Source organism: Macaca mulatta, chromosome 6 (assembly GCF_049350105.2).
Source record: "Macaca mulatta isolate MMU2019108-1 chromosome 6, T2T-MMU8v2.0, whole genome shotgun sequence".
Taxonomy (NCBI): domain Eukaryota; kingdom Metazoa; phylum Chordata; class Mammalia; order Primates; family Cercopithecidae; genus Macaca; species Macaca mulatta.
This window is the reverse complement of record NC_133411.1, coordinates 156,210,568-156,229,958: the sequence shown is the minus strand read 5'-3', so window position 1 is coordinate 156,229,958 and position 19,391 is coordinate 156,210,568. Positions and strand designations below refer to the sequence as shown.

Below are 19,391 nucleotides of genomic sequence, written 5' to 3'. Positions count from 1 at the left end.
CAATCATGGCAGAAGGTGACGGAGGAGCAAAGGCACCTCTTACGTGGTGACAGGCAAGAGACCATGTGCAGGGGAATTGCCCTTTATAAAACCATCATATCTCATGACACTCACCCACTATCACAAGAACAGCATTGGAAGAACCCACCCACATTACTCAATTAACTCCCACTGCATTCTTCCTATGACAAATGGAGATGATGGGAGCTACAATTCTAGATGAGATTTGGATGGGGACACAGCCAAAACACATCAATATCATAAGCAGATAGCTAATGATGAATTCCGTCTAGTTATTTATCATTCTTGGTGACTTCAGTGTCTACACGAATGCTCCATCCAACACCCTGGCCTCTCAGTTCCTTGACTTGCCTCCAAGAATCTTTTCATCCACCCTACACCAATAGTTTCCTTATTCTCACTTCCTTAATCATTCCCTTGTCATAACTACAGCCTAGCCCCTGACTAGCATTTATCCAATACAATTTCCAAACTGGCATATCTGTCACACTAAGACCACCACTTATTGACCTTGTCACTTTTTCTTTATACATCAAAACTCTCATATCCTCAATTCCTGCCCATAGTTCACTTTTAGCATTCTTTGTAAAAATGCTTCATTCTCTCAACCCCCAGTCCCCACTAGCATGTAAATTCTAAGTGAACTTACATGACTTCTTTTCTGTATTGTTCAATGCAGCAGCTCCTGGACTCATAAAGGTACCCAAGAATAAAGTAGGTGCTCGAGTAACTATTTGTCATAAAAATGAATGAATCCTGGCTCCCTGGTTTCTCAAATTCTTGGAATAGTAAGCCCTGCATGTCTTTTTTCCCCTAAGAAGAGAAGAGAAAACAAAACAAAACACAAAACAACCAATCCCCACCCCCAAAACAACTCAAACAAACCCTGTGTGCCAGATGTACTGTATTTATCATTGGTCAACCAAGAAACTTGACTTTCTAGTAAGTGTATGTGTATGTATTAGAGTAAGAGTAATGAATAAGAAGTGATTTATGCCTGTTATGAGCCTATGATTTCAGAGGGACTATGGAATTTTGGGAGTGATAAAGGGAAATTCTAAGACACACACTTTGGAAATTTTTCATTGCATCTTGGTTTGATAGAACAAAAAGAGCCATGTCCTGCTGAACCAGCTGATTCCGGCTGTGAGAACTATAAATAGCAGAGTGGAAATACAGTGTTCCTTGTGGCAGGATCCAAGAAGGAATTGATATATCTGCTGTTCTCACTTGAATGACTTTACAAGACATTAGTGGAGTTAACAGGCTAATTACATCCCTTCATTGAGTCTCCCCTGGAGTCAAGTTGCTCACCCTGCAATCCTATACCAGATACATGTACATGAAAATAGCAAACAAGGAAATTGGCATATCCAAGCCAAAATCAACTCCTTCAGTGTCCCATGGCCTTCTGATGGTCCATAGTTTGTATTTAATTCTTTGCCACATAACAGTCTCTTAGATTGGGCCATCGCCAAGTTCTGGAGAGGGGAAAAATACTATACATATAATTCTGTAACATATTATTTAGGGTGTCACACATGGGCTATTGGTCTCAAAAAACAGACCTATGTTAAGAGGGAGTGAGGGAAAATTATAAGGAAAAACAGTTTGGAACAGGGGCAGAAGTGAAAAGCTGTCAGGGTTAGACGATTAAAGACTACTAGGTATCATCCTCCTAAGATTGTACCTGACAATCTTTGGTTGTAATCCCAGTCACTCATTATGTAATCTTGGACAAATGATCTAAACTCTTTAGAGCTTAGCATACTAAAGTTTACTGAAGTATAGTGGGCATATATAGTATTCCATGTAAGTATATATACTTACAAATAACCAGAGGTGATAGACAAAATATTTAACAACTAGAACAACACAGTCATCAGTCATCAGAAGGGATGGTGATGGAAGCCCGGGGCAGTGCCCTGAAGGACCTCTCCTGGGCCAGGAGTTAGCACTTCAGTTTCTGGGTCAAGGGAGGGAGCAGGTGGGGAATGAGGGGGAGATTGGAAAAGGGGCTGGAGTAGCAGGAAAGTTCAGGCATGAGCTCTTCATCAGCCCATACACTGAAATACAACTGATATGACCAGACCAGTGTATGTGGATTAAACATGAGCCCTGTATAGGCTATACTGTGTGTAGTGTATGAATGTGTATGTATATATGTGTGTACATATACACTCTTCACATATATATATATGCTTTAGGTTGCATGAGTATATTAGTATAGTACTTAGTAATGTTGGTAATAGTGTCAAACACAAATGATCCTATCCAACCCCAAGGATTTCTAGGTTGATTTGGGAAGCAGTAGATAGTAGAGGTTTAAGAGTATGAATTCTGTAGTCAAATGGCTGAGATTCAAATCTTGACTGTGCAGCTTACTAATGGCCTTTCTAATATGCATTCTTCATTCCCTTAATCATTTCAATTTTCAATTGGGTATTTTCACTTCCCTGCAACACACACATTCATGCACACGTGCACACACGTGCATGTGCGTGCGTGCGCGTGCCCACACACACACACACTGTATTTTATGTGCTTTGGGAAACCTGCTCCACCCTGATTGTAGGGAAGGATTATGTGAGTCAGGTCTAAGTTAGAGTTATCCCATCCCACAGGCCCTGTTATTGGTTCAGGGATGGGCTGATGACCCAATTTAAGCCACTGAGTATCAGAAAGAGTTACTCTGTGGGCTTCTGAGGAAAAAGCTTCCTTGCTGTCCTGGGGAAAGTTTTGAGAAGGAGTGTGATTCTTTAGATTTAAAGAATTTAGCATGCAGCCCTGGGCAGCAGGCAGCTTTCTTGCAATCACAGGGAGGAAAAAGCTGAGGATGAAGTGACCACATGGAAAGGAGAGAAGAGAATGAAAAAAAACCAGTTAATTGGTGATACTCTTGAGTTGTTCAATCAAGATACCCTCTAAGTCCAGCACACATCTGGGTGTTCTGATTTTATAAGATAATAAATCTCTTTATTGTTTAAACCATTATGAGGTTTTCTGTTGAGAACAAAACCATGTCAGTAATAAAACTTTCTGAGACTCAGCCTTCTGCATCTGTAACTGAGGACAATAATCATATTTACTTTATAGAGTTGTAATGATTTAGTTAAATGGCACATGTAAAACTCGTAGTATAGTATTCCCCCCTTATCTGCAGTTTTGCTTTGTTACCCACAGTCAACTGTGGTCCAAAAACAGGTAAGTATGGTACAATCAGATGCTTTGAGAGAGGGACTGCATTCACACGCTTTTACTCCAGCGTATTGTTATAATCGTTGTATTATTAGTTATTGTTCATCTCTTACTCTATGAATCACATTTTATCACAGGTATGTACAAAAGGGAAAAAACATAGTATATATGGGTTTGGAAATATCTGCAGTTTCAGGCATCCACTGGGGGTCTTGAATGTATCCCTCATGCATCAAGGGGGACTACTGTGTAGTATCTGGCACACAGTAATTGTTCAACTAACTTCCAGAAAACATCGAACGAATACTTAGGAAGGGTCCAGTGTAAGAAGAGCTAGATAGTGAGAAACTGATAAGCTGAGGATGTTAAATGATGAATCAATGTTTTCAATTATTGAACCATTGTGACAGCATCATGATGACAGATTTCATTTATTGCAGTATTTGAGAAACCAAGCTAAGCCCTTTTTATACTTTATTCCACACTATCCTCAAACAACTTTATGAACCACATACAATTATTATCCCTATTTCATAGATGGGACCACAGTGGCACACAAATCTGATGTTACTATTCCACTGTTATTCACTACTATGGAAAAAGTCAAGACTCCATGTTTATCTGATATCAGGGTTAATATTCAAAACACTTAAAAATGGCAGAAACACAAATCAGAATGGGACATGGACCAGTAAGAATGGCCGCCGTCCATAAATTACCAGTACAACAGTACTAGTGGGTGGTTACTGAGTGGAAGCTCTGCCTGACTGCACACTTAGTAAAACTCCAACAGGCAGCAACAGAGACATAAGGCTATTTGTGAACCAACAGAAGAACGTTCTAATGATTACGCATGTCTGAAAATGAACTACTTTATGTGGTAGTGACTATCCCATCCCTGAGGTATGATGATTCCTTGTTAGGGAGACTGCAGAAGAAATTCTGCCTTTAGATGAAGGTAGGGCTTGCCAACCTCCAAATTACTCCTCACTTCTAATTTCCTATGGCTTTGTAATGGCCCATAGTTATTTCACAATTATCTGGAAAATCGCAGTGTGGCTTCCATTTATTAAGCACTCCTGATTTTGCAGGCATTATCACAGGAGCTGCTCATATTTTTCCTGCTTTCTTATATATAATGCTATTATACCTATTTAACAAAATTTAAAGAAATTCAGTTTATTAATTTGCCTAAAGTCATACAGCTCACAAATTGATCCCTGATGTAACTATTCCAAAGCCTCTTAATCTCGCTAACATACCACACTCTGCTTTTTAGTGAGATGATTATTCTTTCTTAATGTTTGCATTATATAAGAATGTATAATGATTTGGGTGATGATGTATCCTGGAGTATGAGAAGGAACAGTAAGTTTTTCCCACAGCTTATTGCAAAGAAGATAACTCAAAGCAAATGGGTATCATAAATTAATATACATGAGTAGCTAGAATGTATTGAATGTTTTTATGTAAGACTGTATATTCATTAGAATATATCTTCACCACAGCCTGTGAAGTATGTATAGCTATCTTCATTTTACGGATAAAACAAATGAGGTTGAGAGATGCTGAGTGTCTTACCCAAGTTGCCCGTCTTGTAACTGGCAGAGCCACTATGTAACTCAAATGCTGCTGTCCATTGCTGGTGATAAACACTATGCAAATAGCCTCACTGTCAACATGTGAATATTACAGTGGAAAACTGCATAACAAGGTTTGAGCAAATAAAATATCTTCATATTATGTCTTAAAAGGATATAAAACTATATGCATTATATATATATCTGTACCATTGTACAGATGCTCCGCAACTTACAATGGGTTACGCCCTGATAAACCCATTGTAAGCTGAAAATATTGTAAGTCAAAAATGTGTCTATTTCACCTAACCTACCAAACATCATAGCTCTAAGAGGACTAAAACCATAGTTTTATACGTCAAAGCTCTTTTCAGAGCTCTGTGTCCAACATGCATAATTGATCAATGTTACATGTTAAATAACTAAACCTGAAAGAATAAAGCTTAAGCTTTATATTATAATGTATTCTGGGCAAAGTAAAATTGAACTTGGACCAAATCACAGGTTGCATATTAACGAAACCCTTAACCTTATAGAAATTATTAAAAGCTCTGCCTGTCTAGTTAAATGTTAACCTGTACACAAGCAGTTCTCTTTGCCTTTTCACATGGGTTTTCACAAATGGGTGGCTTTGTGTGAGAAACACAATTGCAAAGCCCTTTTGAAACTGCTTGATGCCTACAACACAAAGAAGGCAGATTCTCCTGTTTTCACAATGTGTAATTCATGCTCATTCATTATTCGGTAGCTCGGGAGCAGGTGCTGAATAGAACACATCAACCTAATACCCTCATTACTGCACTGCCGTTTTGTTTTGAGGCTCAAGTGGCCCTTCTGCTATGAGAGTTAGAAAAAGAGAACATTTGCAAGGGCTTGTGGTCTACTGAAAAGAAGATTTACCAAAACAAAAAGAAAGGGCATTTTCTTAATGCCCACAGATGATAGCCTAAAACCAAAGTCTATTATTCCACTGCAACAAACAGAAACTATTATCAACACACTGAAAGAAAGCCAGCATCAAACAGAACACACACAATGTAAGTAATCACATAATTTTTAGACTTTAAGTTTTCTCATACTGGACATGTAGCTTTGGTAAAATGGAAAAGATTTAACTTTCCTAATAGATATATAAAAGCAAAACAAAACACCTTGAGCAAGAGAAATGGTATAAAAAAGCCACAGATACTGAAAATATCTTCCCAAACCTGAAATACAAAAGTAAGCAAAGATAGTCTCTGGCAACATTAAAATAGGTTACCATATACTAAAGCCATTGGACTTGACTTACTGAATATTCTCTTGGATTACTTTAATTTAACAAACAATACTAACAAGTTTTGCCACTTGGTCTTCTATCCCATAATGTATTGTAAGCAGCATGTTAGGAGTGAGGACAGAAGGTGCTCTGAGTAGCACCTACTAGAGAAGCAAAGATGAAAATATTAGCAGCAAAGAAAACAATAAAAATGTATTTACTACATTCATTTGTTAGAGCTGCTGTCACAAAGTATGACAAACAGTGGCTTGAAGAACACAGAAACTTATTTTCTCACAGTTCTGGAGGTAGAAAGTCAAAAATCAAGATGCCAGCAGGGCCCATGCTTCTTCTGAAACCTCACAAGGAAACTCCTCCCAGGTATCTTGCAGCTTCTATGGGTTTGCTGTCAATCTCTGGCATTCCTTGGCTGATGGACCCATCACATCAATCCCCCATCTTCACCTGTCATCCTCCCTGTGCCTCTCTATATCCCATCATCTTCACTCTATGTATGTTCCTCTGTGTCCAAAGTTCCTCTTTTCATAAGGACACCAGTCATACTGGATTAGGGCCTACACTAGTGGCCTCATTCTAACTTGACTATCTGGGTAAAAACCCTCTTTCCAAAAAAGATCACAGTCTGAGGCACTGGAGGTTAGGAATTCAACAAATCTTTTTGAGGGAGCACAATTTAACATATAGTACCTACCCACTAAAATATATATCTAAGGTGAAGTTTTATGCCATTGGGTAAACAGCACTGAACAGCTCATCTGATCTTGAGGATATCTTATTATTATAAGAGTGAAAGTAAGGGCATCTATATTTAGAACAGGGCCTTTGAAGACAGTAATTCTACATTTGAATCTGGTCCCCATATACTGACTGTATATTGGCATGTTGCTTATTCCCCTCACAGCATTGTTGATTATGAAGTTAGGTGGTGTGTGGAACCTGCCAATTAGCACAGTACCCAGTTCTTGGTATAAGCAATGAGTGATAGCTCCTGTTAAGTCATTAAAAAAGTGACATAGGTACTTTGTAGTATAAATTAAATAGTTAAAAAACTCTGATGAGCTGAAAGAAATAAATACTTCCAGGAATTAGAAAAGCATCTCTCCAGATGACTCATTCCCACATGCTTCAGAAACCTGAGGTGTCACTGTGTTGGCGAATTTATTTGTTAGGAGCTTACCTGTCACTCAGCGATCATTGACTACAATGACTAGCTGCAGAAAGTTCTTATTTTTTCCTATAAATTATCATCTCAAGAAAATAAAATGTGACTGCTAAGATAGTACAGTGTGTGAGAATGAGACACAAAGGTGACATCCCAGCCCAGATCTCTGCCTGAAATAAACTAAAGACCTCAGTTAAAACAAACATAATTTTGGCCCACAACCGAATTGCAAACAAGACATTGACTGGTAAATGTGCTAATAGCCGTTTATTACAAGTCACTATCACAGCCTCTCTAGACAGGTCACTACAGTTGGGCAGCCTTCTGGGAGGGGAACGAGTGTGTGGTAGAGCAGAGGAACAATGAGGAGGTCATACTTGGAAGAGCAGCCTATCAGGGTAGAGAGGAAATCATCCTAGAGTCTTAGATATAAAAGAATCATTTCTGATCACTTGTTGAAACCTCCTCACTTCTTCCTTGACAGAGAAGTTCAGGGCTATATTTAAGGTCATAGAAGAAATTGGTATCGAACTGTGATGCAGTGCAACTTCTTTAGAGGAAATGTGGTGAACAGACTGTACGGTGACCCCAGGATTCCCAGCTTTTGGTGTTCACACCCTTGCATAATTTCCAGCCCCTCAGCATGGGCTGGTTCTATGGTTTGTTTCCACCTGACATTACATGGCAGATGTGATGGTCTCACTTCTGTGACTGAGTTATGTTACGATGTTATACATCATTATTCAAGTATATGTACTCTGTTGTCTTGCTAGCCAACTCACTCTACAGTATTCTTCTCCTTGTTAAATTTGAAGAAAGTAGCCACCACGAGTCCTACAGCCACAAGGAAATACCTTCTGCCAGCATCCTGACTGAGCTTGGAAGTGGATGCTTGCCCAGTTCAGCCTCCAGAAGAGAACCCAGTTCTGGCTGGCACCTTAATGGCAGCTGTGCCGAGAATCCAACTAGACTGTGCCCAGACCCCTAACCCAAAGAAACTGTGAGCTGATAAAGGTATGTTCTTTCTGGTCACTGGGTCTGTGGGAATTGGTTACACAGCATACAAAACTAATCCAGCATAGTGGAAAGGTAGCTCAGAACCCCACAAGCTGTGGACGCACAGAGGAATGTGTGGAATAAATTGAGAACTTGCTGAAGGTGACATCCTCCACAGCAACCTTTACCTTCTGCACTCTCCCAGTGGTTACATGTACATACTGTCCTCATTCATTTGTTCAGTCATTGAATTATCCAGCAAGCACTCTAGTTTAGACCCAGTGCAAGTTGCTGGAGATTAAAACATAAGTGAGGTGTAGTATCCACCCATGAGGGCTTAAGTATAGGAGAGGCTTAAGTATAGGCTTAAGTATATATATACCCAATGGCATAAAACAGCTTTTTATATAGAATATCATGGTCCAGAGGCTACAATTAGAGATATAACCATGAGCATTGGGAAGATGCAGCTAAGCATACTCTGTGTGTGTGTGCGGGCGTGTGTGTGTGTGTGCACACACGCACGTGCACATGCATGCAAGCACACATGCATAGCTCGGGATATGCACATAACAGCTTTCATTCTTTATGGCACATGCCACAACATTTGATGTTAATGTTGAAGTGTTTACTTGACTATTTTTCACACTATGATATTAACAACTTCACATGACAGGGGGATTGTCTTGTTCCCCATGGGAGCCTGGCATTCAGAACACTGGCAAATAGGTACTCAAGAAATAATTTTTGAATAAATACTTGGACTAGAAGCATTATTCCTAAGATTTTTTTCTTCACTGTCAAGTTACTGATTTCTAGAAGAATGATAGGAACTTCCCATAAGCAGCTACTCCAGCCCAAGAGGTCATGTGTGAGAAATAATTTCTATCTACATCTTATACAGTCCCTAAAATGAATCTGGAATCAGTTATTGGTTCCAATGAATACACAAAGAAAGCAAAGGTGATAAATAAAAATACTACCATCCTGTGTTTTTCTAGACAGTCATACATTTTATTTCTCTTCAACATTTCGGTACTCAATAGGAAATGAAATGTTTGCAGCTCTCTCTGTAGTACTGCAATTACTGGCACCAATTGCTCTAATTAGATTTTTATCTCATTCCTATAAAAATTTAGAAAACAGTGAGTTATAACCTCATTATAGTGGGGGGTAATTCCCAGAGGGGAAAACAATCAACCATCCACTCAAATGGCATTTTGACCCAAGATGACTTACTATTTAATTGTCCCATACAATCCATCTCATTAGTTTAAATTCATAATTGAGTCTTCTTTAAGATCTGACAAGGGAGTAAACAGAAATTTGTCTTTGGAATATAATATTAAATAATTGCTTTCCACCAGATTGTTCATTGGAGAGGCTGTGGCAATCAACACATAAAATAGTACTAACCCTGTAGAAGAGATTGTAATGAGTTTTGTTTTCCTTATTTTTTAAATACAAGCAAATAATCACTTTGTCCATAATTTAAAGCATTTATTTGCAGATTTCAAGTAAGCAAAAGAGAGTATTATACTTCAAATTGGCCATTCTTTGGAAACTAAAGCTGTACTCACACAAAAAGTTTGACTTCTTGACTAATAAGAAAGTTGTCTAATTGCACAATTTAAACCTAATGGTTATTATGCAACCCTGTGTCTTTAACAACTATAGAAAAGAAAGATTCTGAAATTGAAGAGAACTAGCTGAATATTCTACGTATTTGAGAAACGACCAAAAGTGCAAGTCCATGGATTTTTAAACATCCACAAAATAAAACTCCATTTATGTCTTAATGGGGATGTATGGCAGAAACAGATCTTACAGTTTTTTTAAAAAACATCACTACACTAGACATTTCTGGCAGAAAAGCTGAAGTGAAAACAGAATTTTACAAAGAACCCCTTCTATGTTAACTCGGGGAAAAAAGTGGAGACTTCCATCCATTGAACTCCTCTTGCTAGGCTAGACTTCCTGTGTGCTTTGGCTGTTAAAAGTCCCCTTTACATCCTCAGAGCTCTCATGAAACTTGTTTTCTTACTCCAAACCACCTTCTCTGAAGTACTTGTCTTTCTCACACAATTTAGCTTCCAGTTTTAGGCTGTTCTCTGTATGAGCTCTCATGAAGCTTGTTTTGTGACTCCACACCATCTTCTCTGAAGTACTTGTCTTTCTCACACAATTTAGCTTCCAGTTTTAGGCTGTTCTCTGTCTGTCTGTTCCACATGTGCCACTTCCGTCTGTAGGTGCCTGAGGCAGGTGGCCATGCATACGTGTCCTGTGCTCTCCTCAGAGCTGCAGCCACACTGAACATCTGCAGGCTGGAGAGTGGTGAAGAGCTCTGCATTTCCTAAACATGATGCTTTCCCCACTTACTAGCCATGCAACCACAGGCAAGTAATTTTTCAGAACCAGAGTTTCATTGACGGTGAAATGGGGACAAAGCACCATCAACCTCCTGGAGCTATGGGAAGACTGAAATAACTCATAACAAGTGCTTAGCAGGCAGCCTGGTACCCAGGAAGCCCTAAGCAAACAGCAGCCTACTGCTGCTCCTACTTCCATGTATTGCTGACTGTTTATGGGTAATTTTGAATCTTCTACCATGTCCAAAGGCAAAATGGAGATTTTAATCTAAAAGTAGGAAGTCACGTGTTTTATATCTTCAGTTTTATGCAGATGGCCTCTTCTTGTCCGGGAGATCTACTGTACTTTCACTGATGCTTTTTTTCATTCTCACTTTTAATTTGTAGGAACTCAGCATGTATTTTACAATCTAATCTTTCTAAGTAACTAAAAGGTGTTTTGTTATCTTGAAGTCAAATACAACATGAATCATGCTGATTCTTTTGAAGAAGGAGATTTTAAAAAGAATCACAGTATTCAGAAGCCTACATCTCTTCTGTATTGCTTTTTGCATTCTCTGGCCCAGGAACCCTAGTCTCAGAATGCTAGAATTATTATCATTTAAATGTCTTAGACAAGGGGATCACTGCTTTTTTTTTTACCATGTACATTTTTTAAAAAGCTATTTGACACCATTTCAAATTGATATCTGGTATTCTGAGAGCAGAAAATCCTGGTTAATCAGAACACTGTCAGAATTAAAACATCTATTTGAAGCTGGGCATGGTGGCTCACATCTGTAATCCCAGAGTTTTGGGAGGCTGAGGCGGGAGGATTGCTTGAGCCCAGGAGTTCAAGGCCAGCCTAGGTAATATAGGGAGACCCTTTCTCTACAAAAAAAAAAAAAAAAAACAAAAAACCAAAAAACACTGCCTTGAAAAGCCTTAATGATGTTGACATAGGTCCTGAATTGCCTAGATTATTGATGGCTTTTGACTCTTCCCAGTGCCATTATTAATATTAATAGCATCCCCTTTATCTCTCAGAGTATCTTGGTTTGGATGATAAATTACATGATTAATGTAAAGACCAAGGTACAAGTAGGTCTGAGACCTTTGGATTTAATATCTTATATTTTAATCTTTCCTGATTGTAAGCCTGAACTTCTGGTCAATCAGTCATTCATGTGGCTCATATTTTTTTTTCACATACTGATTATACAATGAAAAGCAAAACATGCAGAGTTCACAATTTTGTAAAGAAGACAAATGAATTAATTACACACCAAAATGTCACAACTCCTCAGAAGAGGTACAAAAGGGTATGAGAGCCTGTAAAATATAACATCTGGGAGGTGGGGGGAGAGGTGCATAGAGGCTACAGAAATGCACCTGAATAGTTTTTGATGCCAGAAGAATGTCATCTCAACTTAACACTGCACTCAAAATGTCATCCTGTTTGCCTTCCATACATTTACCATGGTGAGGAGACATTTCAGTACAAGAAGGCCCTTCTGAGGACGAGAACTAAGTAATAACTGGGCGTGATTGAAGGGCAAAAATCCAGAAAGTTAATCCTTGGTTTATGATTTAAGTGGCAAAATGATGACGATGATGAGAGAAAAAGAGAGGGAAAGAACAGAAAAACAGTATTTGGTGTTAGTAAGCTCCTTGGGGAAAAATTGTATCAAGATTTTTTGTAGCTTTTCCCTCCTGAATTCCTCTTGGAACACAGTTCTAAACACATGGCGAAAATGCTCAGAGAACTGGTCTTTTGATGACCAAGAACATGAAGCCTAAAGACAGAAGGGACAGAACCCAATTTCAAACAGGAAAAGGAGACAGAGTGAAAAGGCTCTCAGGCCATGCTGGTTTCTCAAGGTCACTGCCTTCTTTCTGATATCTGTGATGTCACAACCAAGATAGGCTGTGGTTGGCAATTTTTGGGAGAATGAATGAGCATGAAAGTTTTGAGAGGGACTCCATAGACTAACAAGTATGAAGAGTTTCTCCTCAGAAAGAGTTATGAGGGAGCAGTAAACCAGTATAGGAAGATGAGTTCTTGAGAACAGGATTTCTAGTTATTGAAAAAACACCAGGTGTGCAAATTCACTTCTGAGATCCTATGTGATTAACCGGTCTGCTTTCATTTATCTGGTGCCTGAAGAGCACACTTCCAATACAAACAGGCCCTCCCAAAGAAGGAACGTTAAATAAAAACTAAATGTAGAGGGCCAAGGCCGAACAAAATAAAAATAAAAATAAATAAAAGAACTGGCCTGTGGTACCTGGCACAGAGAATCTATAAATTCTGATGCTTCATCTTCACCTATAGGCTCTGTACTCATCAAGATAAATTATAGGCTGAGTACAGTGGCTCACTCCTGTAATCCCAGCATTTTGGGAGGCTGAAACAGGAGGACCACTTGAGGTCAAAAGTTGGAGACCAGACTGTACAACATGGTGAAACCTCATCTCTATATATAAAAAAATAGAATATAAATAAAGGTTTAAAAAAATAAATTAGAGGTCAATGGCAACTGATGGTGGTCAAATATTTTATCTAGCCAACATTTTACTAATTGAGACATAATTGTACTTAAAATCTCAGCAAATTCTTCAAGGATTAGAGATGACAGCAGCAGAGTCATATGTACTGATTTTTCATTTAATGATGTATAATCAATGCATATATTTCACATGTGTAAGTAATGTGAATTGGTATCATAGAATTCTGACTTTGAGGTCAGAGAGATCTAGGTTTAAATCCTGGCTACACTATTTGTTAGCTGTTTGTCCTTGGCAAATCTTTGACACAGTTTGTTTATCTGTGTAATGGGAATATTATAATGAAATGTGGAATCTTTGCTGAGTTTTCAGGATTTAATAAACTAACGTACATAAAGTACCTAGGAGTGCCTGGCACATAGTAAGTCATCAACCAGTAAGCAGTAGTTGTTTTAAAGTTGATTAGTAGATGTTTTGATGTTTGATATGCTTACAATTCTTATAAGTAAATCTGGGTGATAATTTAATGTAGACAAGCCATGATTTTTTCATATGTAATTCTAGTCTAATTATATCTGCTCTGATCATTTATCTCAGGTTATTTCAGAGATCAAATTAGATACTATATATAAAATCATCATTAAAACTACAAATTTCTTTACTATAAAGTATTATCCTTTTCTGTCTATTATCTCTATAGTTTTATGGATTCTTATGTTATTTGTATGTCTTTATTTACTACAAATACTCTAAATGCAGAAGACATTGCTATTGCTTTCTCTACCTCCATTTGCGGTACATACATTAGGGATTAATTTAATATAGACTGCAGGACAACGAATATTAGAAAGACTCAAATTTTTTTCCTAAGAAGTTTCTTTCTTTTCATTCTATTTCTTTCCCTACATGTGCAACCTCCATTTAATTATTTGTTTAATATTTATTAGGTTTCTATATGCCACCTTTTCTCCTCTTTGTCTAAGCTTAGTTATAAAATAGTACCAAAATTCATTGATTGTGATCTTGCTGTTTACTGTGACCTTGGGCAAATTAAGCTCTAGGTGTTCAGTCTTTTAAAAAATCTACAAAATGAGGACAATCAACCTACCTCAGGGTACTGTTGCAAGAATTAATGAGGATTAAATGTCATGTTCCACAAGAATTTACTGAATTAGCCAGTTGTGGATTCTCTCCTTGCATTACGTTCATGGCGGTCACCTTGGACTTGACTGACCTGTGAATGATGCGCTGGCTCTGCAGGTAGTCCAGGGCCATGACCAGCTCGCAAATGAAGAGCTTCACTGTTTCTTCCTTGAAGCGGACGTTCTGCTGCAGGTGATAACGCAGGTCTCCACCCAGCAGGAGGTCCACCACCATGAACATGTCTTCCTCATCTTGGAAGGAATACCTGGAATTGCATTAGCAGAGAAAACTTATCAAATATATTTACACATTAAAGAGTCTCAGAGGCAAATGAGACCCGACAGAACAGAGCAGAGTGTTCCTGAGCTAAGAGCTCAGACTTTGGGAGTAGGTGGTCTATCCCTAGCTCTATCACCTTAGGCTTTTAGTTTCCTCATGTGTCACATGATAATAATAAGCACATTTGATCACCCTGATGAACAAACGGGGTAATTATAATACTTATTGTCATGCTTGACTTATAGTAAGCACTCAATAACTATTTGTTCATATGGTGATAAAACACAGAAAATGAAACGAACCCAAGTTATCCATTTATTGCTAATGGTTGTGTCCTAACCGTATATTGCAGAAGGCCCATAAAATATGGGTTATGGGAACTTGAACCATTCTCATGCCCATTTTTCTATACTAACAACATCATTGCCCAGCAACATTATAACAAATCATGTCCCACATTAATGACAAAGAAAACATATAAGAAGGGCAATGAAGAAGTAAGCATACAGTACAAGGAAGTAATTCACTCTGTCTTTGGGATGGGGAAGTAATGGAAAGCTTCTCAGTAGAGGTAAAACCAGAGCTCAATTTTGAGGAATGATGATCACAGTAATAACTAAAAAATAACGCTAACATCTCCTGATGTTTATACTGAGTGACTTTGTGGGCTCTGACACACTCTGCAAGTGCAACCCCAGTCTTTCCTCATGATGCTGGTCCCACGTTCCCATTCACATGAGGAAATGCACAAAGTTAAACACCTGACAAATGGTAGTGCCAAACGTTCTCCAGGTGCCAAAGTAAAATTTGAAAAATACCAGAGAAAAATAGGATGCATGCAAGCACAGACTTGGGAAAGGACCTAGTGCAAGTGGGGAAAGAAGAATAGCTTGGATTTGCTGGAGTAACAGGTATGAGGGGGAAGCTTGCGTCTGGAGAAGGTGGCAGAGGCCAGATCCCATAACAGAACCCTGTGCATGCATCTGCAGTGACCCCCAGTCACTGAAGTAGGCAGGATCAGACATTGGGGAGTGCAGGGATGAGGAATTAGAAGAGGAAATGAGACACAGAGAGTAGAATTGTCCTCAGCTGTGTAAAGAGGAAATGAGACAGAGTAGAACTGGCCTCTGGTGTGTACAAACAGTAGCTTGTAAAAATGCATTCCTACCTCTGTGATGTATTTTGTTTCCCTCAAAGCACAGCCATGATTTCTAGACACAGACAAGTTTTCTGTGTGAACACTGCTTTGACACGTTTCTTTAGACATAACGTCACGGAGATCACATTTTAAGGTTTCATTTGAATCAAAGAATTAACTGCCTGCAAGCAGTGCCCAGGGATGCACATTACTTCCTTGTGACAAATTATTTGCTGAGGAAATAGATGTAAAATATCAATGATGGGAGAAATGCACTTAGTACATTTTCTTCTTTATAATTATCATTGTGCTAAAGGAGAAAAGGGATACTTACACCAGAAAAAAAGAAATTCAATGAAGCATTAATCTGAGGTGGTAACATTCTAATGAGCATTAATAGCACCTGATAGTTCAATAAATTCTGTTTATCACCGAAGACTGATTTACACAGAATATGTCTTGGAAAAATTAAGCTCTGTCTAACAGAAACTCAAAAAATGCTTTGTAAAAGCCTGAGAAATGTATGTTTGGTATTGCCTTTTGGGAGATACTATTCTTCATCTCAATGCAATGACTGGCTGGTCATCTCTGCCACTGGTGTATTGGGCACGAGGAAAGTTCCTTGGTTCTAGGCAATGTGGTACATAAGCCTTCCAACTGCAGCAACACACATTATATTCACCGTGTTTTACAGGCCATTCAGTAAACAATATTGAACTGGTGAAACTGTAATCATGGCTGAGACCTGCTGTACCTCAGGCTGTTCTCTGCTAAGGTAATAGAAAGAATGATTGACTGTGGGATGTAAGCAAGGCCTTTTGGGATGAGTGGCAGATGGGATAGGGATAATGAGGTGTATGAGGGTTTGGTACCAAAAGTCAGGAGAAGAGAGTACTAATCATAAACATAATTAGATGCCAGTGCAAACCACCTACTCAGACCTGGTTAGCATACAGAGCAGACGTGATTCACTCCCTGCTGTTGACTACGTTAGGCTGCCAGGTGTAGTTCAGAAACCTGGTAACAGACCAGTGGACTCTTCTCCTACTATTCCATTTAACTCCAAGGGAGCAGAATATATTTCTTAAAATCAGCCTGAATGAATATTTTTACTGGGACTTGGGTTAAGCTGTCTTTATTCATTAAGCTGTTTTTATTCAAAGAACAAAGTGATAAAGGTGCCGGTTGTGGCAAGTTAATAACAGTGTTCGAATGTGCAGGGGATTATCAATCAAAGACAGAAGAGGCCCAGGCAAGAGGCAACATGTTTCCCTTGGCCAGTAGAAATATAAGTTTATTTAATCATAGAGGCACGTTTGGCTCTTAAAAATCATCTTTCTCCTTTGGCACATCAGAGCTAAAACTCTCCATCTCAGATTCTTAATTCTCAGAGGGAGAGAAGATAAATATTTTATTATCCAGAACTATGCCCAGTAAAATATGTGAACATAAAACAATTGGGCAATATCTAGAATATTCAATGTCGTATCATCTGATTTTTGAAAATGAGTAAGAGCTTCCTTGGACCTCAACCATTCATCACAGCCTCACTATAGCATTTCTACAACTTTCTTTGGTGGGATATCATGGCTTATTTATTTCTTAGTTGACAGCTCCAAAATTAACAAGTCTGGTCCCAGTGCATTTGAAATTCATTGCAAAGTGTGCTCAGTAAGGAAGAAAACTAATAAAAGATCACCACCCTATTCCAACCCTACTCCATTATGCTTGACCCAGACCATTGCAATAGGCTATTCATAGCTCTGTCTGCGTAATCTTGGACCTCTTCAATCCATTCTCTACTTTGCAGTTATATTTTTACAATGTGAGTTTTATCATGTCATCCAGGCTCAAGATAACCTTCACCTCTTTCCATGGTCTACAGAAACCTATGAGGTCTGGCCCTGTTTATTTTTCCACCTTTATCTTGAAGATCTTTTCCTTCCATTCTCCAACTAGCAATTCAGGCCCCCTTCAGCCTTAGAAACTTGTGATATGGTGTGACCTGTGCCTGCACTCATGATGCTGTCCAGTACCTGGTTATATTCTTTTCACCTTTCAAGTCTCAGCTCAAGTGTCACTTCTCACAGAAACCTTTTCCAACACTCCATATTAAATGTGGTTCCCCTGTTACACGCAATGCCATATGCTTACACAGAATTTATCAAAGTTTGAAAATATTTTCCTGTGTGCTTTTGGATTAACTTCTTTCATTCCCAATATATCTCAGGATGCATGCTTGCTTTTACTCACCATTGGTGCCTCAATACTTGTACACTGCCTGGAATACAGATCGAACAAATAGCAATAGAAAACATAATCAATGAATCAAAAGAGAAAGGAAAAAAGCGAGGTTAAAACACAAGCTTTGGGTGGGCTCTGATGTAAATGCTCTAGATTCTATGTTTAGAAATTAGCATGGTTACCAAATAAGCCAAAAGAGTCACTTAGTTGGGAGTCAAGGTAAATGGTAAAGAAGTAAAAAGAAAAAAGAAAGTCACTCACATGCTTGAAGCTGCCTTACAGGGGCCATCTTGAAATAAATCTGACTCTGAGGGTTGGGAAGAGATCTAAAATATTCTACAATGCAGTGTTTTTCAAATTGTGAGTCAAATTCCTTGAAGGAGTTGTGAAATCAGTTTGGTTGAATGTGATGAGCATTTTTTAAAAAGAAGTAAAATAGATCGAATAACATAGGATAAATGCTATTAACATAAAGTTAAACATTATGAGATTTTTTATGAATATAATGTATCTCTGTGAGTAGACCTACTGGGTTATGATGAAAAACATTATTTCTTGTTATGGGCTGCAGTCAAAAAAGCTTGAAAACCATGATAGTAGGGGAACCTACTTCCTATTGCGGAACTGTTGCACCAAATCCTCATTCTGATGCTACCCCAGCAAGGGTCCATTCTGAGCAAGGAAAAGCAAGAGAACATTGTCCTAGAACCTAAAATGATAGAACACTTCATTGTGTTTTTCTGACTCTGAACAGGGAGTGCTCACAGCAGGCTTTTCACGGCTTACGCAAAGCATTAGCCCTTGTTAGAAGAGATCCCTCAGGAATAGCAAGGAGGAGGTTAGGGTACACTGTCCTATTCATTAAGTACAAATTTACATTTTAAAACCTTTCTTTAGAGCAATGACCCATCATATTTTTCTTCTTATAGCTCTGGAATAATTTTTCAAGGTGTACCTAGTGTGAAGTTCATTTTTTAACAACGAGTATTATGCACCTAATTCATTCACCATAACAATACAGCAAACCCACGGTTTCCAAAGGCAGATTTCAACAGTCTATAAAAGCAGTACTCAGTTGTGGCCGGGCGCGGTGGCTCATGCCTGTAATCCCAGTACTTTGGGAGGCCAAGGCGGGCAGATCACGAGGTCAGGAGATCGAGACCATCCTGGCTAACGTTGTGAAACCCCATCTCTACTAAAAATACAAAAAATTAGCCAGGGTGGTGGCGGGCGCCTGTAGTCCCAGCTACTAAAGAGGCTGAGGCAGGAGAATCACCCGGGAGGTGGAGTTTGCCGTGAGCCAAGATCGCGCCGTTGCATCCAGCCTGGACGATAGAGCGAGACTCCATCTCAAAAAAGAAAAAAAAAAATACCCAGTTGTGTTTTTGTTTTTTAACTGAATACCGCAATGTGACAATCTAAGGCAAAAGAAAGGTTAATGGCTTGGATAACACTGGAACCAAGCTGAGACAACACCCTAAATTCTCTCTGTATA

General features: G+C 38.7%; 1 protein-coding gene across 2 annotated transcripts in view; it reads right to left on the bottom strand.

Annotated features, from left to right (window-relative positions):
• STK32A (serine/threonine kinase 32A) overlaps positions 1–19,391 on the bottom strand; it is a 151,759-nt gene that overhangs the window by 50,225 nt on the left and 82,143 nt on the right. For both annotated transcript variants that reach the window (XM_015141153.3, XM_015141155.3), the window contains exon 5: positions 14,327–14,500. In XM_015141153.3, coding sequence (XP_014996639.1) covers positions 14,327–14,500 — 174 coding nt within the window. The remainder of the gene's footprint in view (positions 1–14,326; positions 14,501–19,391) is intronic.